Raw genomic sequence first — 24616 nt, forward strand, 5'->3', positions numbered from 1 at the left:
CTACTGCGAGCTGCGACCTACCTCGTTTTCTGAGTTTCTGAATGCGACGTCGAATTTCTTCACGACGCCGAAATCATTCTTGTCGCCAAAATGTTCTTGTACCGTGGACATGGCCTTTCTCTCATCAGTAAACGCTAGTAAACCGTATCGACGCCCTCCTCTAGATATCAAGAAGCGAACGTCTTCCGCGTCAGAAAAACCTGAGCTATTGCGGTCTGCTCTATCCACTGCACGCCCCATCACCATAAGAACGACAGGGAAACCTTTGGCCCAACTGATAGCATCTCTGTAAGGACTCGGCCCCCGCTTGCCCTCTAAGCTGTTAGACGCCTCTCCCACAACTTGCATTCTATCACGGATATCCCTGCTGGGACCCACCGATCCCTGATCTTGTCGAGGCTTCCGAATCTCCGCGACAGATACGTGGGAATAGCAGAGTTCTATCAAGCATGATATTAACGATGCCTCGCCGATCAGCCCATCGAAGGGCAGCCTCAGCTGCCAATCAACTCCCGCTCGCTGGGGGTATGAGTATTTGGAAGAGGCTACAACGTCTCTAATCAGTTGCAGTAACAATTCTTGTGGGAGGCATCTAAGAACCGAGTCTACAAAGATAATGTCTTCATCGAACTGCCCCTCCGAGTCGCGGTTTTTCACCGTCGACCCCGCGTTGATACTCATGTAGAGAGTGCGGAGATCTCGAAGTTGACTCACGAACCCATCAATGTCCGCCGGTCCCTTGAATGAGAGCTTCGCGACACGCTTCTTGAACTCCCGTCGAATCGCGACGCTGTTACAGTACTTGCTCAGCAAGGACGAACGAATATGCTGCCAGTCATGTCCGCGGCTGTCGATCAAACAATTAACCTCTGACACCAAGTTATCATGTTTTTTCAGGGTCTCCAGTAACTTTTCTATCAATGGTGCTTGCAGGTGATGATGTGGTATGAAGTTACCCCCTTCCATGACGCCAAAGTTTACAGCTGAGAAAACCTCCTCCAATCGGCGGAAATGAGTAGATAATAAGTGTTCATCCTTGAGAATCCTTGAAGTGATGTTGAACTTGTTCACGTCAGTGAGGGAAGGTTTACTCGTTTGAGATGACTTCGACCCTCTATCTGTAGCCGATGTTCTATTCAGGACATCAGTAATCACCGCAACCAACGATTCCACAGCTGAGCTGCTCTCAGTCACCGCTAGCGCAGTTGAGCTAGATGTCGCTGTGCAACTCTCAGTAGCCAAGGAATCAATACGGGTGGAGCATAGATCTGCCAGACGAGCCATCGAGCTAATTTCAGCCTCCAAAATAGCTTCCCTCTCGAACAGTTCTGCTTGTTCGTCCTCGTTCGTATCAATTGAGACCGAACAGATATCGGCTCGTATAGTACGCAGTTCTTTGAGTTTCTTTGTGCGGCAAGCTCTACAGGTACCGCGTAGCCTCGTAAGCTCAGCGTAGGTCTCAGCGTTCTCGATGTCAACAGCTGTCACCATATAGAATTAACCACTCCTTGTAACACAAGTGTAGGGCCTTGGTGGGCTTACACAAACCTTTTCTAGCAATATCACTCCATTGTCATGCGTTTCATCTATAACTCGCTCGCCCGAACGGGACGACACAGACAATGGTAGTGATTAATTAATACGGGATCTAACACGCCTTCATGCCATGAGGCTCATGGTGACTCATCCCGATAGGAATTTTCTTGATGGAACTGTTGCGAGACAGTATCTGCGTATTGACACCGACAGCCTGATAATGTCAATACACGGATAATGTCAACACAAGACCACAAGCGGGTGGTCGGAGGTAACGACTGAGGATCTGTGACGCTGAATGGGAGACGCCACTTGACATCTTACTTGTTCTCATCATATCGATCAGAATGACGCGCGCTGCCTCCGTGACGTGCTCCCTTCGACGACCAGGGAGGGCGACAGCGTGGAGTGTGTGAGGTCTCTTGTATTCGGCATGAAAGTAAACTTGTGGTTGTACATGAAAGTTTCGAGGACTACAGAATTCTAAGAATTTGTTCTCCTAGCAGAGGACTGCCGTCAGAGTAGAGCAGTGAAATTCCCTTGTACTTACCTTAGCAAGCCGTTTAACGGAGTTTAGTAGACGTTACCTTGTTTGTGATTCGTAAGTTGTCGAGTTTTTTGGTGTTTACCTTGCTAGCCGTTTAGAAGGCGGAGTGTCCGAGACCGAAAGGGATTTTCAAAGTAGCTTCAACGCAGCAACGGGAAATCCATCGCTCATCGAGTTTTGCTTCTCACTTCGGTTAATATTCTCTTCAGTCTTCGCGCCCCGGAGGGTCGAAGTATTGTCGTTTCGACTACCCTTCCCCTCCGCGTTCAACATGACTGCTGCCCTCAATGTACCCTCAGAAGAAGAAGAAGAAGACTCGGTAACTCCTCGACTGCAACTATCCTTTCTAAAACCTCGACGAGACGCTACTACCATTGAAGAGTCTTCCCCATGCAGTACATGTTGCACTACTCCTCCAACATCACCTATGAGAGTAGTCAGTGATGCCGCCCTCACGGCCTTTGATACTTCCTACCAGCTCGGGTCTACCATAGCGGCAGGAGCGTACGGGCAGGTTTGTCGCTCAATATGTCGACAAACTGGAAGACCCGTCGCGTTGAAGATTATCGAGAAGCCCCCGTATGAGACGATCCCCCCTTGTATCTCGGATATGGCAGGGCACGGCCCAGAAGAGGCGGAAACTATGGAACTTATTGCGAATCTTGACATTGATGGTGTGCCCAAGATCCTCGACGTTTTTGAGGACTGTGATGCGACCTATATCGTATCCGAACTTGGTGGTTTAGATCTTTACGAGTGGCTCCGACGACGATCTACAGTTCGGGAAGATGCCACTATTCTGTCTGTCATCATGCAATTATTGACGATTTTAGATTCTCTTCATGGTTGGGGTATTTCCCATAATGATATCAAGTTGGAGAACATTCTTCTCAACGACTCTGGTGACGTGCATTTAGTTGATTTCGGAAGCGCAGTTGTTTGCGCTTGCACCCACCACGCCGGTTTGAGGCGTCAGGTTTTACAGCGCGATCAGCATGATAATGATGATGATTGCTTTGTCGGAGAATGTTCCGACGCTGTGTTTTCTGAACGTTGTGAAGATGATTTTCTTGCTTGCGCTGTCGTGATGTACCAACTTTTCACTGGCAGTCCGCTTGCGTCTATTGAAAGACGCGAGTCGTCGACGCCTAAGAAGAAGGCGGCACTAAGAAGAGTCTCGAAAGGAGAACTCCTTTCTGCTGAGGAGGTTCGAGGCTTGTTCGAGCAAATCGATTAAGAAGTATCCTTAGGTTGAGCGTGCAAGATACAAACTAGGTCCGTTTATGACTAACATTTCCGTTTCTGATCTTCTGAACATCTACTATTTACCTCTTCTTGTTATCAACTGCTATATAACTTCCGTTTTTCGGGCACCTCGCGATTTCTGGTGAATCCCCATGCATCCGGTTGGCACTGTTTGTAGCATGGTTCTGATGGCGATACACTCTCCAGCCTTGATTTGACAATAAGGAGGTTGTCGTTACTAGCGATGCTGAATGTGCCGATTTAGGGATGCTACCCGAGGGCGATTTTAACCCTTAGAACGGTAGGTTGCAGTTTTTATGTCGTCGTACTGCGAAAGCGACAATTGTTGTTGCTGCTATTATTGATGGTCGAATTAGCAGTATTATCGATACCAACACTATTAGTTTAGGATTTCGACTACCTTGCCTGTCATTACCATTAGTACTAGTATTTCTAGTACTACTAACACGTGGCCACTACGAGTATTTTAAGTGCGTTACACGAATACTCGTACTGGTAAAATATGGTTATCACTTCTAGTCTTGCTTTTGCCGCTGCTCTCATCTATCTATCGTACCATTGAATCCCCCACCACTATCGAGTCTATTAACAACTACTACGGATAACCACTTTTTCTCGACATCTCAATGCGTTGTGTTTCTCAAGAAAAGGGAGGACATGTCCCAACACACGACCCAAATTCATCGAGAGTTAATCGGATTATTGTAATAATCAACGTTGGAATATATGGTCGCTTTCCTCGGCTGAATCCAGGGGGTTCGGCATTCACTTGTCATAGGAAATTAAATATGAATTGGATTAGAAATATAGAGAAACCAACGAGAACTTTCCAGTTTTCCATATTGTCACTTGAGCTTCAAGTGTGCTCCGGTCGAAGAAGGAGTACCACCATCAGCTTTCTAGGCGCGGTCATTTTCCGGCGTGAGTGTCATCATTGATCGCCTTAGAGTTGACGTTTAACGCTAAAATTACATCATAGTTGACTTGCAGACCCACGATGGAGCTTTGCTAGAGATGCAGAATAAAACCGAATATAGCTACTCTCGTATTGAGTTGACAGTCCTGGGAATCGAACCCGCGCCTTCTACGTCGAACTCGTTCTCGTCCTAATCGTTATCGTTCCTAATCCAAGGAGGAAATCGTTTCGAATGAAAACTATATCTCTTCAGGACCCGCGTGCTTCTACTCAAGTGAAAACTGGAATTGTCGTGCTTGCTTTACAGCCATGTCACACCGTGTCACCGTGCGCGCCGGTTATCGAGTATCAGGCTTGGCACTGCTCGACACAAGAACCCGGTTACCAGTTAGTGGTGACTGATGAACGGTAACAGCAGTGAGAACAATAACTTATTAATAGTGGCAGATAAGCACTAATAACAAGAGGGACAGCCCTACTAGGGATTTTACCACAATTGAGATAACTCGCGCAACCACAACACTTCGCTGAATCGACAGATTCCCACAGATAACAATCCCTCCGACTTGCGGGTGTTGGGTTGGAGAACCGACGCATCATTCAGCTGAGTTTTCAGCCTCATCGACCGATGGCATAGCAGCGCTATCTCTCGCATACATTTCTCAGTACTTCGAGACATTATGTCGCTAAGATAGTCACAGTCGCTGTATAATCTTAGAAGAGACGCATGCACAATGGCCGCAAGAACAACTGTCTTCCGGCGCTGGCGGTCTGCAGGTAGCAGAGCTATGCAAGATGCAATTTACTCCTCGCTAGAGAACTAGAATCGGCGTGGTTCCTGGATTTCAAAACAGCACGCGAATACAGGGACAAATGGACTCACAAGCAGCATCCGCTCGCTGTCTCATCATGGCGGCTTTCAGATTCAGCAAACTCGGGATCAGGTTCAATGCTAGGATCAACACAATGTGATTATCACGAGATGACGACTACTCGAAGCAGTACTCCGACGTTGGCCTTGCATGTTACTGTCCGGCGTGACCATGAATCTTAGAAGGTATGTCCCGTCAGCGCCAGATAACTACTGTAGCTTCTCGTAGCTCCAGCGTGGTCCTTCTTAGTGGCAACTCAGAGTCAGTAGAGGACTTAGAGTTATTCACTAGGAATTGGGTATGAAACAATATCTGATACTGACGAAGGGGCAATTCGTGAGGCTCTCGTGAACAATCTAATGAAGTTCATGGGATTGTTCATGGCATGAACACACGCGAATACATAGCGTTATCGATTGCGTGTCATGCAGGGACCATATAATCAGCTGCACGCGCGAGATAACAGCCTCGGCACTGAAACATTCCTAAAATTCGGGAGCGACACGCTGTACTACAAGTTCTGGCTATACGCTTTAGGTCTGCTTATTCCTCCTCTGAGCTGGAGAGGCTCAGAGTACATAAAGCATGGTATAGGTCTATCTGTGTAGGTAGCAATGCAAGCCATGGTCTATCAGTTATTTTCGAATCTTAAGGAGTGTCATTTTATAGTATCATGCTCGCACACTCGGCGTTCTTATCGACACTACTCGTTTATGCCGTAACCTTCGGTAGAGCTGTCTCCAACCGCACGCTGGTCACGATATCTTATCGTGGGACCCGACTCGACATCCGTCATGTACCGAGTATGATGGCACAGGTCGTATCTGCTTCTGGTGGAAGAACATACACTCTCACTCAAGATGATCGTAAGTGCGAGCGATGTTTCGCACAAGATGGTATGGTATATGACTTGAAGGCGATAGGGATCCAGATTGTAGAGTCTAAATGCTCAGTTGGTCATAGTCAGATTCTCAACTACTTGAGGAAGGCCGAAGATTTGCTCGGCATTGAATTTGAGTGTGAGCCCGACTCTGGGGTCAGTCTGATCCCGACTCCCCCGTCACATACGGCCCAAAGATCTCCCATAATTACCACCAGTTGTACTGGTGGCAATCCTTTTCTCGGTACCAACGATCCCGCCTCCTCCTGCCAGCGTAACCTCGAGGTTATCCGCCTAGGGGCTGCCTGGGAAGCGGCTCGCTCAGCCGGACGGGAGCTGAAGGATGTCGTGTTGGCCATCATCGATAGTGGTGTTGATATGACTCATCCTGATCTGGTCAATCAATTCTGGAGGAACCCATCTGACAACTCTATCGGCTTCAACTTCATAACGAACACTACTAATGTTACTGATGACTACGGCCACGGTACTCACTGCGCCGGGAATGCAGCCGCTGAGACTAATAATAGCATCGGTATTGCAGGAGTGGCGAATATCGATGGATCGATGACTCATGTGAAGCTGATGATATTGAAGTTCATTAACTCTGAAGGATTTTACCTGGTCAGTGACGCAATGAGGGCTCTCAACTTCGCGATTGAGAATGGGGCTACAGTGTCCTCCCATTCATATGGTGATCGTTCCACAAGCGAGCTCGAAAAAACTGGCTTCAAGAACGCCGCTGCTGCTGGCCATGTTACAGTTGTTTCTGCTGGTAATAACGGAGCTAGAATAGAGAATAATCCACATTATCCTTGCTCCTTTGCGCCAGAAATCCCATCTATGCTCTGTGTCGCTGCCAGTACTTCTAGCCCAACCGAAACCGTCTCTCTGGTTGATTTTTCGAATGCTGGCTCGTTTACAAAGGTGGCCGCTCCCGGTGTTTATATCTATTCGACCATGCCAGGAGGGTCATACGGTTATAAGAGTGGAACATCGATGTCGGCCCCCACTACTGCCGGTGTCGCGGCTTTGCTGGCTACCCTGGGTCTCAAAGGCCAGGATATAACAGACACTATCATAAATTCTAGGACAGCCGGTATACCTAATAAGTTTAACCTATCTGATATCGGAGAACTGGATGTTCTCAAGGCCGTTCAAATGGCTCTTACACAGGTGCTTAGCCGCTCCCTCCAGAATGAGTAGCGCCCTCAAGGGCTACGGACGCTGAAAATCATTTAGTCAATAAATGTCACGTTCCCCTTATCTCTTATCGAGGGGAGAAGCCTCCGTCCCACATCGTATCATCATTTGGATCGCTTTCTCGGCTCATTCTCTTGCTATTGAACTACTTATTGAGTTGTAGTTCCCTTGCTAGATCTCCTGTCGGACCATGCTCCTCGAGTTGAATGTTCGTTGACAACTTAGGTGATCTTGTTTATCACAGGAACGTTTTCAGTGTAGAAAGGAATATGAACTACTTATCCATGATTTGGGTTCAGTGCTTCTCTTGATGGATCATAGGACGACTCACGGCAGGAATGAACCTGCACTGGTATGCGCGACCACTGCACTAGTCGATGTCTAGTGTTGTAGTTACAATTGAAGTCATCTTCAAAGCCGTTGTGGGATAAGCAGATTATTGCTGTCGAACGGCTCAAACCCCTCGGGCACGAGTAGGGCGAGCGATAAAACGAAAGGATGTTGAATGACAATTGTGGGGAAAAGTATGATAATCGTCGATCATCGGTCCTGTTCCTCATCACTAGCCACGAAACCTTTGAACACGGCGAATTGCCTCGTATTGGCAAGACGCAGAGAAATGTGCCATGTTTGTTTCTGGTGATTTCATATGTGAAAGTGGGAGCCACAGGTAAGACCTGTGAGTGTGATTTAACTCAAATTGATGGGGTGTTGTTTTGCTTGAATGATGTAAGCAAAAAACAACACCTCATCAATGCCCCCACGTGGTCGCACCAAGTTGTGCAGCTGTTGATGATTTGAAACCCATTGAGATAACACTACACTGGATATAATTGCAGGACAATGCCTTACAAGGCTGTCGGATTATACTTAGCCGTCGAGGACTATCTTCATCATAAGCTTAGCTAAGACATGATTGTGTGTTACGGGGGATTGGGACAGCGACAATGATCATGCAGCAGCATCTTAAACTTGAGTCTCCACTAATACAATGGAATTTATCTCTCTTCGGTGCATGCAACATGCTCTCTGGGGTTTTGGGTGCGCCATGCTCCGATACGTCAAGTTTCATAGTCCATGGTTCTCAAGTGTGTAAGTGCTGCTTCCCTGCACACTCGATGCACAACCCACACACTCGAATCACCAGTGATCTTGTGAACAGATTAAGTTCGTAATCAGAATTTCTGATCTACACTCCTTCTTGAGTTACATCTAGTCGAGCGGAAGTGTGCTTACCTAGTGGTAAAATAGCGCGGTTTCTGGAATAAAACCTTCATCCGGATCTTCTCTGCACATACCCAGTGTATTCCTATTCAGATAGTTTGCCAGGTAATGGTCAGATAGATTATGGAGACCTCGTAATTTGAATCAGTGCTTTCTCAATCTCGCCAACTGCACATCTACACTCCTACCATGGGAATAGCATGCTAAGAAAGGTTGGATCTCAACTGTAGTTTTTCCTACAGGTCACGAGGACCAATCAGCATAACGTGTATCAACACGTCAAATGGGAAAACGAATGATCAGCTACGCTGTCCTCTCAGCGCCAAGGTGATGAGTATGTTCCCTTTCGCGTCTCTACAGTAGTAATAATTTCTCAGTAAGAAGATCACAGCCTGAGTCCACTAGCAGCATGGCAATTGGTTCGAACATCTAGCCTTCGAGTTGTGGCCAGGTGTATGTCATCTGCAGACGGAGACACGCAAGGTACACTCAAGATAACAAACAGCTCGTTAACAAGCCTCAATCTTCTGCCGAATCCACCGAGGCTTGCTACCCAGAGTGCTTCTGGAACCTAGTAGTGTGAGAGAATGATATAGGATTGTGCGCTGTGTCGTGACGACAAGATATCGATAAGCTGAAGCTAAGCTGAGTAGCGATTCCCTATTCCCAATAATTGTATTCATACTTCTTTTTACTCCTTTACTCTCTCCTACAATGAGAAGAGTGGTTGAGTTCTAGTACCCTAGACCTACATCGGAGACCTCAGAAAGAGAAAATATATGCTAGAAACATTCCGACACTAGCCGCTGGCTAGTAGCCAGGCAGCTTGAAGAGTTCAGGGTGCCTCTCGTACCGGCAGTGCCGATTGTGCCGATCGCTGTCCCGAACCAGACGTCGCTGAAAGGCAACTCTCTCGTACAGTTCCAACCACTGAGAAGCTACGCTCTTCGTCCGCAGTAATGCGGAGCAGAATATCGGCATATAAGCGATTGCTCACATAGAAGCATCGGTGTATTGGTCGCTGCCGCACATGCTGTTTATGGTCTTCCCTAAACATTTCCTAGTAACCCATAATTCACCATAGTTCTAGAAGGCAACTAACAGTCCTAGTTCTACCCTTCCACGGTACCGTGAACAGCACCAGCAGCAGCCGACGACCCAATCCCTATTGAAACAACTGCCAACTCCAAAGACCATCCTTGCGGGGGTAATACGACGATGATGATGGTGATGTAAAATAAAAACGTAACGAAAATAGGAAACGGATTGAATCAGAGACCGGCTGTAAGCCTTTCGACCTATTAGGAAATGAACGAATGTTTCGCGAACCTTCGCCGAGCTTTTGCAAACCGATGACCGCAAATAGCATAAAAAGCATAACAAAACTCGTTTATTCAACTCGATTCGGTTTTAGTACCGAATCCCAAACCTGAGAATAGAAATAAAATTCTACGGAAAAAAAAATTTTCTCAACTTACCAGGAGGAGGGCCCGCAGATTCCGCAACACCCTCGTCGGCTTCGTCCTTCACCACAACCTCCTCAAAATCCACGGTATTTCTACTACTCTGAGGAAACACAGAACTAAGATACAAAAAAGACCCTAGTAGTATGAAAAACATATTTCAGCACTACTACTGCATATCACCGAGTTTTACGACGCCACTTCACGTAAAATGGATAAAACTCCCATGATTAGTAATATCATCACAACCATCTCGAAATCCATGCATACATAAGATATAATAATATACAACAGCTTTACCTCATAATTCACTTCCGACTAGTTTCACCAACCTAGTGATATGAAAAACATATTTCACGAATACTACTGCATATCACCGCGTTGAATATCGCGTTTTTCACCGAGTTTTACGACGCCACTTCGCGTAAAACGGGTGATCGTGAAACTCCAACGATTAGTAATATCATCACAGCTATCTATGAATCCATGCATACATAGAAAACGATAATCATACCTGATAATTCACTTCCGATTCCTGCTGGTCTTCACTACCCTTAGTAGGATCTTCCGGAGGCGGCGGTGACGAGGGTGGCGTAGCAGCAGCAGCAGCAACCGCCCCATCATCACCACCCCCATCACGGAAGGGGGAGGAAGGCTGCTCGGGCTTTGCCGAGCTTAATCTCTCCGCCCACGACGTTCCAGACAAATCTACCATCAAAAAATGCAATCCTGCCACGCTTCGCTCCGCTAAAAATAAAAATTACGATCTTTCAGCCAAGCGCTGGTCACCGCTTCCGCACTGATCGAATCACTCATATCTTTGCTTTGTGATTCGGGAGCTCGAGGCCCCTCGGATGAGCTTCGAGCCGCGCTCACCCCTGGACCTAATCGCAGTTTGGAGGGGGAATATGCACATGGTCAACTACATGTGTTAGTGACAATACGAAAATTCTGTCTACTGATTTTTGCACACTTCTACCAGAATTCTCACGAGGAAAGTGAACGTGTATTCCTCCAACACTGTGAAGGCGAGCAAATAATAAAATAAAAAATATATAACTAATGCACACAGAAAATACTACCAGACTATGAGTAAATGATTATCGCTAGTAGCTCGCATCCCTTGTGCATGCGTGCAACGACGAAGCACTCACCCGTCAACTGTCGGCCTGTCCCCGTCTGTTGCTGCTGCTGTTGCCCTTTCTGTAGCAGTAGTTGTTGTTGCTGCGATATCGTCAATAACGGTGCATTTTGCTGAGCCTGATAGGTTCCCTTTTACAAAATCACTAAGTAGTGAACCCACCCGAGTTTCCTTTGCCATAGCAGCTAGAATAGCAGCAGTAGTAGTAGGCTGATTCGACGAGCTATTATTATTACCGCCACCGACAGCAGCGCCTTCTCCTGCATGCCTGTATGCGCACCGCGAACCATATGCGCACCTGTTAGATCCTCCGAGTAGTCCTATAAATCATAAAAGGGCTTACTTTCCAACAGCGTTAAACTTGCAAGAGATAGTCTTCGCCTTAGCACCCATGCTAAGACCTTCTTGCTGATGCGCTATCTGTGAGGCGATCAGATCATGCTGGGGGCCAGATGTCGACGATGACGGTGTTGAAACCTGACATAATACTCTAATCTTCCCAAGGGAGGGAGGGCACATTCTTCAATCAGTTTCCCATGTAAATGCCATCACATCACGAACTCAATTTTCCCCTTGAAAAATTGCATGGTCGCTTAATATTTCATCTATTAACGATCTCTACCATTCTCCCCTTCTGGAACTGCCCTCGGATAGGGCAAGGCAAAATTGGTTGATTAAATTTTGAAAAAAAAAATTTTCTTATTAAAAAAGCCTAAATGACCATATTCTTACGACACTATCCACATTACCGTTGCAGTCCCCGCCTGGAAAACCGACTGCATGCCAGCACCAGCACCAGCAGTAGTAGTAGTAGTAGCTTGGTTTTGCTTAGCAGCGCCAGAGTTAGCAATGGCTTGCATCAACTCCGCACTAGTCGTGATTTGCCCAGACAATACCTAAGAATAAATCTTGCTAATCTTGCATTTCCTCAATAACGCCGCTCACCTGAGCCGCGTATTGCTGTTGTAACTGGGCTATCATAGCCGACGGAAGCTGCCGGAGAGGCTCCCTATTGCTGATCATATGCATGTACCTTCACAGACAAGCAAATCATTTAAAAATATGTTGGTGTATATTCGTGGAGGAATCTTTAGTAATCCGCGACTTCCGTCAACCTTTGGTGATACCAACTACTCCTTACATTTTAGGAGTAATTGCAACCCTGAATGACAATATGAAAATTTTAAGAGGAAATTTCCGTGAATTCGTATTGTTTTCTGTACCCAAATTGCGAGAAAACTCCCGAGCACCACGAAATTCCTTACTGGCAATTATCACCAAAACTACACCACCCAAAGGTGGAGATAAAGGGACAGAGGCCAGCAGATGCCACGACGTTTGATGGACCTTGCTGCGATAGACCTGTGATAATAAAAATGAAGAGAATATGTGTGAGGGGGAATATGCACATGGTCAACTACATAGCAGAGTTGTCGCTAAACGTAGAAGATATCACGCCTCGAAACGTGAGAATTATGGTAACTAAGCCCCCTATAGTTTTAGACTGTAACGAAAGCAGACGTAAAAAAGACGACATTGTCTCTTCAATGGCGAATAGTTTACAATTTCTTGTTAAATGTGTTGGTGACAATATTAAAATTGGAAAATTTTTCGCAGCTTCGTGTTAGTTGCTGTGCACTGGAGTTTCTTCACCCTAGTGATATGATTAGAAACGATAGTGAAAAGTATATTCCACGACTACTGCAGGTCGCGAACAGAGTATTACGCCACCTCGCGTAACACAGGTGAAACTCCACTCCTATGCTAATCCGTATATAAACTCCTGAGCTCAGTAGCTGAGGAAAGCGATTTCATATATTCATACTCCAACACTGTATAGGAAACTCCTGAGCTCAGCAGCTGAGGAAAGCGATTACATATATTCCTACTCCAACACTGTATAGGAAAAATTGAGAATATAACTAGAACCATGCCATCCGGCAAGTTGCTACTACAATGCATTGGAGTTTCACGACGACCCGTTTTACGTGAAGTGGTGGCGAAAAACTCGGTGAAAAACTCGCGATATGCAGTAGTCGTGGAATATGTTTTTCACTAGTGCGTTTTTCATATCACTAGAGCCAAGAAAATCCATTATTAATAATTATTGAATATTAGATTCATACCATAACCCCAACATTACTATTCAAGGCTCGTTGTTGACGCTGTTGCTGCTGCTGCTGAGCCTGGGTATTCAACGATCTCAGAGAAGTTTGCTAACAACAACAGCATATCACAAATCCCCGTCTTGTAAATTCACCTGTCCTGTCGAAGGCGCCATCCCATATGTCGTCTTCTGTTGTTGTTGTTGTTGTTGCTGTTGTTGTTGTAGTAGCTGTTGAAGTTGTTGTTGCTGTTGCTGCGGCAGGTGCGCCAGCAACTGGGCGATAGCAGGTTGGGACGATACGTTAACACCTGAAAAAGAAAGTATTCTTCGATATAGTAATAGTGAAAATAATTTATATTTATATATCATACCATATTTCTCAGAACGTCCCATTTCTGAGAGGGTATTACTCCATAGAAATATTTTCAATGCGAGTGGACACGTGTTGCCAGTACGAATATTTCGCACTTTTTTAGGAGTCTTTTTGATGAGCACATAAATGTATTTAAAAATCTCGTCGTTTGCCAACTCTGCCGCGACTGTGTTGATGATGATCGTCAGAAGATTGTCAACAAGATCAACTCTTCAGCATTCCGACACTTGCAGAGGAAAAGTCACATACTATATTGGAGTTTCTTCACCCTAGTGATATGAAAAAACACTAGTGAAAAACATATGTCACGACTACTGCTGCATATCACCGAGTTTTACGACGCCACTTCACGTAAAACGGGTGATCGTGAAACTCCATTATATTTTTGTCATTCGTCATTATCAGGAGTGATATAAATTTTATATAATATTATCAAACTCATTATTCTTATTTTATAAAAACATCAGTACGGTTTAGTATATTGGGATTTCACCGCCCTAGTAATAAAGAAAATATATTTCACAACTACTACTGCATATCAGCGCGTTGAATATCGCGAGTTTTACGACGCTACTTCGCGTAAAACTCCATTTATATAGACTCCCCTACCTTGCCGTTTGATCAACTCTGCAATCCTTTTTGTCAATGCCGCCTGTTGCGCCGCATTACCCTAAAATGAAAAAACCGAACATTCACACCACGTCCTAGTTCATAGATATAAGTCCCCAACAGCTACTACTGCAATAACGAACTCATCCCGAATGTGTCGAATCAGGCAGTATTCCCGAGTAGGACCTACCGATGCAGCTTTAGGAGCGGCTGAATTAATGTTCATAGCGCTTGATGACGAGGAGGACGTAGCTGCTGCTGCCGCGCCTGCTCCGCTCGTCGAGCCTTGTGGTCGATTGAAGCCTGGTAAGGTAGTGCTCATCTGAGGATAAGAAAATTACCGGAAAAACGCGAACCTAGGAATCGAACATGGACCCTTACGATGGACAACCTCACACTCTACCATTACACCATATAGTCTGATTCCACCTTACCCCCTGCGGCTGTGTTTGTTGTTGCTGCTGTTGTTGCTGTTGCCGAGGGAAACTGCTAGTTGACACCGACGTGCCACCAGTGTTACTCCCACGAGAATTATCATTCAAAATCTTGCTAGGCTCCAAGGATGGCAAAGACCCCTCGTCATTAGGAAGCTGAAGAATTCCACAAAACGCTGGTGATCCAAGTCTGAACTGCACCACGTACTATCTCGGTGAGTAGACCTTCTCCTCCTTCCGTCAGGCTACAGAGCTCCCTCACGACGCGATTCAAAGCGAGCATCTGAGTATTACAAACACTCGTCGAGCACGTATGGCTAGGAACACATTCTTTAATCAGTTTCCCATGTAAATGTCATCATCACATTAGTAACATCAATTTCCCCATTGTTATCAAATCCTGGGGAGACGTTATTTTTCAAAGCTGGATGAGTCACCACAGTTTGGCTTTAGCCAACGTTACAGTTACGATGACAATCAATGATAATGATTCGCTCTTGCCCAGTGTTGGAATAGGTGTTCGTGTTCCTCAGCCGAGTCCAGAAGTTTCCTCACTAATTATAAAAATATACATGAAAATTCAAATGGAAGCGTAAAGAAACCAATGGGAATTTCCTCAAAATTTCCACAAATGTCACCTACACATGTAGTTGACTACGTGCATATTTTCGCAAACGGCTCTTGCCTTATACGAACGGAAACCTTACTTTATTATCATTGGGGAAACCCGAATGATAATAAAGTGATGAAATATATCCTTCTCTTCAAGAGGTCTATGACACTATCATCATCAACCGCCTCACCTGCGCATGTCCTTCCTTGAGCCGACGATCTACTTGGTGGATTACCATAGTTAGGTCGTTGCGCATTAGTTGCGACATTCTATAACAAGAAGCATATCAAGTGTGGTGGTGTGAGGGAAATTCACATACCTTTGCTGCATCTCAGTCCTTTCCCTTTGTAGAGTGATTATCACAGATTGCTTCAACTGACCCACCTGCTCTGAGGTCTGACCACACCTGTAAAGATAAATGCCCCCCACTAGGAATCGTACCCGAGACCTCCCCCTCACCTTATGTTCAAATGTTGTCTTAGGAGATTAATTTGTCGTTTAAGATCATCAACCGAATCAGACGAAGTTTGCTTCTCCGCTAGGTCCGTCAAAGCCCTAGTGATTTCCCCCAGGCGGGTGTTATAGGCGAGTAGGATCTACACCGAACCATCGCTTGTGGCTACCGAAAGGTCCCTGGTTCGATCCCATCACCTCTTCATTTCTAGTCTTCGCTGTAGTTATTTGTCTGACCACCTCCTGCATCTCGTTCATCATCTTCACGTTGTGCCTCTTTATTAGCGCCTGAAGAGCATACCACGCCTTTTCCTCCATACCCATAATGAGAGCCTTCAATATACCACAAATTCCCCTCCGACGACCAACTACCTGTTCCATCTGGTTCATCCTCTTCTCCACATTATCCATGACCAAAGGCCACACCTGAGGACCCCAAAATTCGACGATTGAGGTAACATCACGTCGTTTACGGTTTCTAGCATCGCTTGGTGTTCAGCGTTGGGCGCCTTCGGACACGACATCCTCGAGTCGCCTCCCTCGGTCGTACTAGCACTCCCAAGGGAACGCGAGCCTGTGGGTAGGGTCTAAGAGGGAAGGTGGACATGCATGAGCGAACGCAGCGCCTCCTACATCGGCCTCACCAATACTGGCTGGGGACTGGCCAGAAGTTGTCACTAAAAAAGAGAATCTTCCGTGTGCGCAAGATTCACCAAGGACTACTACAACTGAAGTGACGCAAGAGTTCTTCCTCATCATCAAGCCTTCTATGATCAGAGGAGTCCATGTGGAGGCCGAGACAAAAAGGGGACTAAAATATGTTGTGGAAGGTCACGTGAATGGGGGAGCGTGACGCCGTCACGCCAGAGCCACAGGGTTCGAATCTGGCGATGTATGTTTTTCGACCTTTTGGGAATGCTATTCACAAAAGGCGGATGTACCTTAATACTCGGGTCGATCTCAGCCCCCTTTTAGTGTCAGCTACAGAGGCGCTGAAGCAATGGTCACTGATCACCTTCGAATGGAACGGCTGTGTGCGCGCACGCCCAGCTCCACCATCATCAGATGCTTATTACTTGTTATTATTGAATCAGCGAGAAACTCATTCCTTCACTCATTTGTATGAACGATAACTCGAATTGCACGACGCCGGATGAGCGAATCCCCCAATTCTGTACGACCCCAATACTGTACGACAGGTAGATCTCGCTCGCCCAGATGTAGCCTCCCAACACTGTACGACGTGAAGAGTTGATTTCATGCGTGTTCCAAAGTTGTACGACACAAAACGGCGACCAAGACAATTCAATTCAGTCGTAAGTCCAATAGCTAGATACAATGTTATCGTTCATCCCGTTATCTCGGTAAGAGTGACAGCCTGTCACGGACAGGCAGTCAATGACAACATTGTTGAGCGCTTCAAAACTACGGTCTTAATGTGTGTTACACTGAAGAATAGAGCACATAACGGTTGGATGCCGTGAACTGTATTGACTAACACAGCACAATAGCAGGACTGAAAACTAAACCGGTACTGGGAATTTATGGGGAATATATGTGACGTGAGATCTTTGGCGCTGCAAGAGACCTATACTGCCTCAATTGTATATCATACAACAGTCATGACGGAGGCTCTACCCTCTCTCATACATGCATTGAAGTTGATTACATTAAAAATCACAATGTGAAAGAAAACCTTTTCGATAAGATTACATCAGGCGGGGTCCTGCCTCGTATTCTCGGAAAGAGGAGAGACCGCCTACTCTCATCTTCCAAGCAGGAGAAAATATGCTGCCTCATCTCAGATTCCCGAAATAGAAACTTGTCAGGTTTTTGATGAGGCGAAGCAGCATATGCCGTTAGTCGTGCCAACACGAACGCCCCACAAAGATTACTTCCAATGGTTTGCTGTTGAACAGAAGGGCATACCACCTTAGCACCAGATCCGTAGAGCTGCCTCAGCCGTACCTTCATGTAATCCGAGACCTTAGCCTGCTCTCCGTATGAACTATCAAAGTAAAATATATCACCATTAATCCGCACCGTGCAGGTAAAGTGACAACCGCCGTCAGATATTGGCTGCAAGACAACCAAATCATTGTCAGGCACAGGGGAAACCCATAGCCCGATAGCCATACTGCCTGAGCTCGATTAACCTTCCTCTTGAACTTGTGTTCGATACGGGTCATCCAAGCCTCTATCACCTGGTCGGAAATGCTCGAGTCCTCGACAACCAAATTCTCTCGATCCTGGGTCGTCAAGAGCAAGGTCGTACCCACTTCTCTCCCCGGAAAAATACGCCAAGTTGGGAAGGAGTTCCGTCCTTTATCGCTCTTACGGTCAGTTCCGTCTGAGCCCGACTTCTCCTGGGAAGGTGGTTGAACTGCGATACCCTGAGATCCCGCCTCAGCCTGAGCTGGCATCGGAGGAGCCTCCATTAAGGAATTTTCGACTAAGGTGTTGCCCGCGAAAGCAGCTGCCACCTCATTGAACATGCGAAGTAAGCCATCATCCAAGCTGGAACCCTCGGGTACCCCGAGCACCACAGTGTCGTTATTTGGAGGCTCAGAAGATTCCGAATCCTGCGAGAATTCGACCGCATCGTTGAGAGTCACAGCTGCGAGGCGCTTTCGCTGATTCACTCCCGAATAATTGGGACCAAAGTCTGCCTTGCGCTTCGCATCAGTAGCAGGCTCAATAGTAGGGAACTCTAGAGACTCCGCCTCGTCAACTTCGCGACGCATATCCTTCACGATCCTCCTGATGGAAGCCCTTACTTTATCGAACCAGCTCCCGAGGCTCGCCGAATCTACTCTGAAGCGACAAACTCTGCGCAGTATCGCGTCATTCTCGAGGTATCGAGCTTCACGAGGCCAGATTTCCCCCTCTCGCATCATAAGTAATTCGGCCCTCGTCTCCTTCATGAGATCATGAACCACGCTTATCCATGACCAGATTGTAGGATGGCTTGATCCCGGAAAATGACCGTTCCAACGGTTGTGGAATCCCTCCTGGCCATTATTCGTCCGCGGTAGTTCTTGCTCAACGCGCAAACGCAAGTTCCACAATCTTGCTGGATGAATGCCTTTCATGCCGTAGTAAGGGCGGAGGTACTTCAGAAGAAAACGACGGTCGTCTCCCGAGAGTTTGTCGCAGATGAAATCCATTCCCAAGTCCACGAGATCAAGCGGAAGAAAGGGGAGCGCCAATATGTCGTAGTAAACCTCTTCTCGCAGAGCCTGCTGCTCCTTAGAAGCAACCGGCTTCCGTATAAGGCTCTCGAACTTCCGCCTTATGTTCTGGCAGAAGTGGAAGTAGCAAAGAACAACCTTTCCTTTCCCGAATACGCCTTCGAAAGCTTTTCTCACAGCGTATTCAAAATCCATCATGCAGCTCCCCACATCCTGAGTCAGCGATCCCTCTATCGCCGCAAAAAATCGCTCGTAGGTATTTCCATTCTTTCTCGGGAGAATAGCGTAGAATAGAGGAAACATGCGACCACAGTCAAAGCGGACCATGACCGTGAATTGCTGGGCCCAATGAGTCGGAGAAGTCTTGAACGTCCCATCCACAGAAATGTGGAAACCTTCTCCGTCGTTCTTCATCACGTCCTTCACCCAAGGATCCATCCAGATGATGAGGCGATCCTTATCCCCTTCGCCGCTATCGAACAATAAGGTTGACCGACTGAGGCCCCCAGCATTCACATGGACAAATGCAGAGGGCAAAGCCGCTAGCCCTTCCCGACTGGATGGGGCCGTCGGTAGCCCGAGGGAAGTTTTTTTTGTTTTGCGCAAAGTCTCATGTATCGCTTTGCGACTCGGTAACCCCGCTACCGCTGCATCGTCCATGCTCGGAGTCACCTCGTGAAATGGCTCCATGACACGTGCCCTCACCGACAGCTTTTTAGCCCGCTCCTTCATCTCAATGTAGCCTTTCATGGAAGGCGCATCCGGATCTCCGCATGTGTGAGAACCTTTGACAGTTGCGGAAGCGAGCCTTACATCATCTAGGTTACCCGTCACGACTAGCCGAGCATGACACTTGCGATATCCATTGCTCTTACAACCACGATACCTCTTACAACGACAAGAAACCGAGCCTCTCTCTCGAGCAGGCGGGCGATCGCTATTCCCGGCGGCATTCTGGTGGTAAAGGTATCCCCTATATGAGTAGAGAGTTGTCCCCTGACGTTCTCCGGGAACTATTTCCAGCCGTGAGGCCGCTGCTCCGTCAGCAGGAGGTACGTTGACCACCATGTCAACCTGATCTGCAACCTCACGCAGCTGAGGCGTCTCAGAGATGTGCGAAGGTGGAGTGGTATTCATACTTCGAGGTTGGAAGGTGGGGAAAGATAACTACAAGAGAGTCAATCACCTTCTAACGGGCCTTCAAGGCCGGGCCGGAGCGCACGCATGTGCATAGCTAATGCCGCACAATACGCTGGCACAGAGACTCACTGGGTGAATACCCGTAAGGAATTCTTACGAATACTCACCCAGTGTAATACTTAAGAGGGCAAATTGCTGACCGAGGTCGATTTACACAGCAGCGATATGGCAAGGGCAGGACGGAAGAGCTGTTGAGCGGTTGAGCTGTCGAATTAGTATTTCGACAATCCATGACTCACGATTCCTAAAGAGTAATTCGGAATTACCCAACAATCCACAATCTTTTGCAGCATAATGCTGCCAGCATTGAACCGAATAATCAGCCCCCATCGTAGAACGATCCCGTATTTTTATCGCATTATTAAACCCAGGATGATGACTGAAGCGATAGGAAACTGGAGACTTTCCAATGGAGGGCAGATTGAAGAGCTGTAATTCATCTTCGCTAAACAACTGGTAAAATTCACCATGTGAAATATATGCCAGACTAAGGCAGACCTATACCTAGCACGATTGAGTTGGCAATTCAGATTGAAATGCGTCGGGATTCGATACGGTCCCAGCGCCGCACAACCAGCGCTCGCTGTACAGTACAGCCTGTACTTGACACTGAAGTATTTGCGTTGTCTCAGAAGACGCGAATACTTCAACAGCTTATGCTATGCCAGCTTCGGTGGTGGAATTTTACTTATGTTCCCCACCGATATCATCAGTTGGATAATATCCGGTTTATGCACGAGTGCCAAGCTGACACTGTCAACGCCACATTGTGGAAGATGGCGCACGACTTAGGTGGAAGTTTATAAAATTCGACAATAATTCACCGAATCTTCATCACCGTCGCTAACACGTGAAGTTGATCATGTGTATATTGCCCTGCGAGCTCACAGATAAATCCACTTACCTGGAAGGTTTTCCTCGTGACTCACCAGTCATGACACTGCTGCATTGTTGTCACCGTTCTCTCTCCTCGTTGAATGTACGGGCTCTTCATTCTGAGATACTCCAAAGCAGCTCCTACCAAAGCGCAACGAGAGAGACCCACCATTGCGACTGGACCAGTCGTACAGTATTGGACAGGGCACCCAAATGCATGAATCCGTCGTACAATATTGGAGGGTACTCCATGGACATGTTCGGGCGAGCGAGATCAACCTGTCGTACAGTATTGGGGTCGTACAGAATTGGAAGTACCGGATGAGCACCCGCTTAGCCGAACGGCCCATGCGTGCCTCTGGGCGAGCGCGCTCCACTTCCTCACAAAATACGCAGGTGTAACCGGCCCTCCGTAGGGCATGGGATATCTTACGGGGGATGAATCCACGGTTTGTGGATTGTGAATATTCAAAATCAGAAGCCTCTCTACCACGTGGTGATCTCGTGTGCCTCCCGATAGAAGTCCCAAATAATGTCTCCGACCGCACATATCGTATGTGAATTGATCATTAATGACTCATTAGAGCCGCTCAACACTAAGACCATTTATTACAAGCGACCAACACTTCAGGAGTCCTGTCAAGTTTTGTCACTAAATTTGGACTACTCTGTCACTATTTACGGCAACAGGTCGATTTTGGTTATCATCGGCCGTAGTACGGTTCTCAGCTCTGCACGCACGCGCACAGTTATTGTGTGCCATAATGGGGGAGAGGGATGGGGCAGCTATGCCACCCCCAAGATGCAGAGAGAGCCGTACTCGGCATCACCTCGAGATGTCTTATTAGGAATAGGCTATTAGGGATGGGGCACCTATGCCACACCCAAGATGTACAAAGAGCCGTACTCGGCATCACCTTGAGATGCCTTATTAGGAATAGGCTATTAGGGATTGGGGCACCTATGCCACCCCCAAGATGTACAGGGAACCGTACTCGGCATCACCTTGAGGTGCCTTATTAGGAATAGGCTATTAGGGATTGGGGCACCTATGCCACCCCCAAGATGTACAGGGAGCCGTACTCGGCATCACCTTGAGATGCCTTATTAGGAATAGGCTATTAGGGATTGGGGCACCTATGCCACCCCCAAGATGTACAGGGAGCCGTACTCGGCATCACCTCGAGAGGCCTTATTAGTAACAAGCTACTAGAGTTGGGGCAGCTATGCCAGAGGTATATCCCACTCAAGATACGCCTCAGTCTTCGCGAGCTTAACTGACTTTCTGATCTTCGGAATGAGTAGAGCTCCGCAGGTTTGCATATCAGCAGTTTCATCAGTGCACTTGCTCGTGTCTTGTTATCAATTTCCATTCTTATGAATGAGATGGTAACAGTCTTGGATGGGGCAGATTTGCATCGAAAATGCGGGCAAAAAGAATTCCATCGTAGTGCTCGAGAGACGAATGGAATACGAAGACTTTTCTGGTCGGCCAAAAAGAAAAATTCTCCAGAGAAGGCAGTTAAATTTTTTACATCCATTTTCACTTCATGAGCGCTGACGGCGATAACGATACTGGTAAACGGAGGAAACTCACATGTGGAGGATCTTTCTTGCGAGTATAACATCACTCGTTAAGTATTTCACCCTCAAGAGTGCTTTTAGTTACCATTAGAGGTCTTATCGGCTGATTTTCGAAGAGACCGCAAAGATATCGAGCGGGAACTGCTGTTGATTCATAACTTCATTGCTAGCGGCAAGGTGAGTATCACTTCGATTGAATATTTTTTCACTACTATTTCACTACCACACTAGAATTCTCTCGTCGATGGACTTTCGTAATCTGTCGAGACTGACACGATTATTCGCAGACTTTCAGTGACACCAAAATTGGTAGAATCACCCGAAATTCTTCGAATTATTTTTTCCTTGTGGGAAGCGATTCTGACTTTCATAACGCTCGATTGTCAACATTGGAATTTCCCGTTTCGTGTCGAAGAGAATTCATACCTTTTTTCAATGGTAAATCCGTCTTCTACGTTAGGTTGGTTCGGCTGGAAACTCGGCAGAAACTGTCGAGAAATTGCTGAAGAAATTAGATATCGTTGAGAAACGACTGTACGAGAAGAAACGTGAACAAGTAAGTTTCTCAAGGTTTTCACACGATGGAATTGATCTTTTGATTTCCTCTAGAGTTCCGAATCCGGCAGAAAAATTTTGAATTTTTATTTCCCACTCGCCGCGGTGAAAGTAGGAAAAGTTCTCCTTCATCGACTTTTCATGTTGAGAATTAGTAATAATGGGGTCATTGAATATGCAGAAAAAATTGGTAATTTGAGTCATAACAGCCATGATGGTAATTTTCAGGCGAAATTAGTTGACAATATCAAACATCGCGTAACGGCAATAGACGACTTAGCATCAGCAGACGAGGTTGCTGATGAGGACCTCGCTGACTGGGGAGGCGGCGATACCTTCCTGTTGGTGGAATGGCTCGCTCGGAACGGATTTGCACACACCTTGGGACGAGTTGTGGAAAACTCGAAGACGGGTGAGCATCGGAGAATTATTTGATAATTTTAGGAGCGTTCTTGTGGGGAAGAAAAAAAGAAAAACTGTTGAGAATTTCTTCGCAGTGTTGGAGTACATGTTTGGTTTTCTCAGTGAATTCCGAAGTGTTATACATAAATCGGGGGAGAAATATTCGAAAATTTTCTCAGAATTTTCTGATTGTCACCAGTACGCTCATTACTACTTGAATTTCTGCCCGTTCTATGAGAACATCGTGGGGGAAAAATTCACATCGAGGGAATTTTCACCTCGGGAAAAAACGGTACTCGTCGCATTATGGGCGAGACTTGCATAATTCTCAACAGAAGAACTTGCATCGTGTCAGCTACAATTCACAATGAAATGAAGCTTCGGAAATTTTGGTATATTAATTTTCACACTCTAAATTTTTCCGAGTTTTCGGGCGCGTAACGCTTGAATGCTGAATAATTGCGGGAAAATATTATTTTCAAAATAAAAATGAAAAAATTGCTTGTGAAAATTGCTTGATTTTATTGGTAAATGTATGATAGAAAATGCTCAAATTTTCGATTTTTTTTCCGGAAATTTTATATGTTTTCTGGAAAAATATACAAATTCAGTCATCGTGGTTCCTTGGTCGGGTTTGTAGATGATTTTACCAAGCAATTTTCGCAATTTTTCCCGGGAATTTCACATATTTCCTGGAAAAGTAGGGAAATTTAGACACAATGACTCTTCGGTAGGTTCTATGGATCATTTCCCAGCTCTTGAAAGTGGCGATTTCGAACCTGATATTGTCATTGATGAGAAAATAAGGAGCATTAAGGAAGCCCTGAAAAACGGCAATGTTACTCCGGCTATTGAGTGGTATAAGGCATGCAGAAACAGAATAGATAAGATGCAAAAGCTGCCCTCAAAAGAAGATTCAGAAGAGGTCCGTTGATGGACATGTCGAGTACTTCTGAGTTTGAACATATATTGGAGTTTCTTGACCCTAGTGATATGAAAAACACTAGTGAAAATTATATTTCACGACTATTGCATATCACCGCGAATATCGCGTTTTTCACCGAGTTTTACGTCACTTCACGCGTCATGAAACTCCAATTTTTCCGGAGCACTCAATCGTTTTGATTTCTCATATGGTCAGAACACATTTCCCATGTAAATGTCATCACAT

General features: G+C 46.2%; 4 protein-coding genes across 4 annotated transcripts; 3 read left to right on the plus strand and 1 right to left on the minus strand.

The window, feature by feature from the left end:
• Positions 1–2510: 2510 nt before the first annotated feature.
• Pmar_PMAR017442 (cyclin-dependent kinase 3, putative) lies at positions 2511–3082 on the plus strand (the record flags this gene model as incomplete). Its single annotated transcript, XM_002784716.1, has 3 exons — positions 2511–2790; positions 2830–2985; positions 3060–3082. The coding sequence occupies 3 exons, from the start codon at positions 2511–2513 to the stop codon at positions 3080–3082; spliced, it is 459 nt and encodes a 152-aa protein (XP_002784762.1).
• A 2728-nt stretch (positions 3083–5810) lies between these two features.
• Pmar_PMAR017443 (Intracellular alkaline protease, putative) lies at positions 5811–7223 on the plus strand (the record flags this gene model as incomplete). The annotated part of the gene is made up of 1 exon (XM_002784717.1): positions 5811–7223. The coding sequence occupies one exon, from the start codon at positions 5811–5813 to the stop codon at positions 7221–7223; it is 1413 nt and encodes a 470-aa protein (XP_002784763.1).
• A 2437-nt stretch (positions 7224–9660) lies between these two features.
• Positions 9661–19266, minus strand: Pmar_PMAR017444 (hypothetical protein; the record flags this gene model as incomplete). The annotated part of the gene is made up of 23 exons (XM_002784718.1): positions 9661–9873; positions 9923–10010; positions 10422–10615; positions 10672–10791; positions 11062–11167; positions 11211–11346; positions 11392–11525; positions 11798–11944; positions 11994–12081; positions 12341–12410; positions 13192–13264; positions 13309–13463; positions 14138–14198; positions 14328–14459; positions 14572–14727; positions 14780–14854; positions 15375–15453; positions 15504–15590; positions 15644–15780; positions 15836–15925; positions 16010–16063; positions 17606–17778; positions 17976–19266. The coding sequence occupies 23 exons, from the start codon at positions 19264–19266 to the stop codon at positions 9839–9841; spliced, it is 3681 nt and encodes a 1226-aa protein (XP_002784764.1). The 3' UTR covers positions 9661–9838.
• Positions 19267–22454: 3188 nt separating this feature from the next.
• Positions 22455–24379, plus strand: Pmar_PMAR017445 (hypothetical protein; the record flags this gene model as incomplete). The annotated part of the gene is made up of 5 exons (XM_002784719.1): positions 22455–22523; positions 22570–22665; positions 22949–23044; positions 23272–23455; positions 24180–24379. The coding sequence occupies 5 exons, from the start codon at positions 22455–22457 to the stop codon at positions 24377–24379; spliced, it is 645 nt and encodes a 214-aa protein (XP_002784765.1).
• Positions 24380–24616: the final 237 nt, after the last annotated feature.

The sequence above is a fragment of the Perkinsus marinus genome, assembly GCF_000006405.1.
Source record: "Perkinsus marinus ATCC 50983 genomic scaffold scf_1104296934654, whole genome shotgun sequence".
Taxonomy (NCBI): Eukaryota; Perkinsozoa; order Perkinsida; family Perkinsidae; genus Perkinsus; species Perkinsus marinus.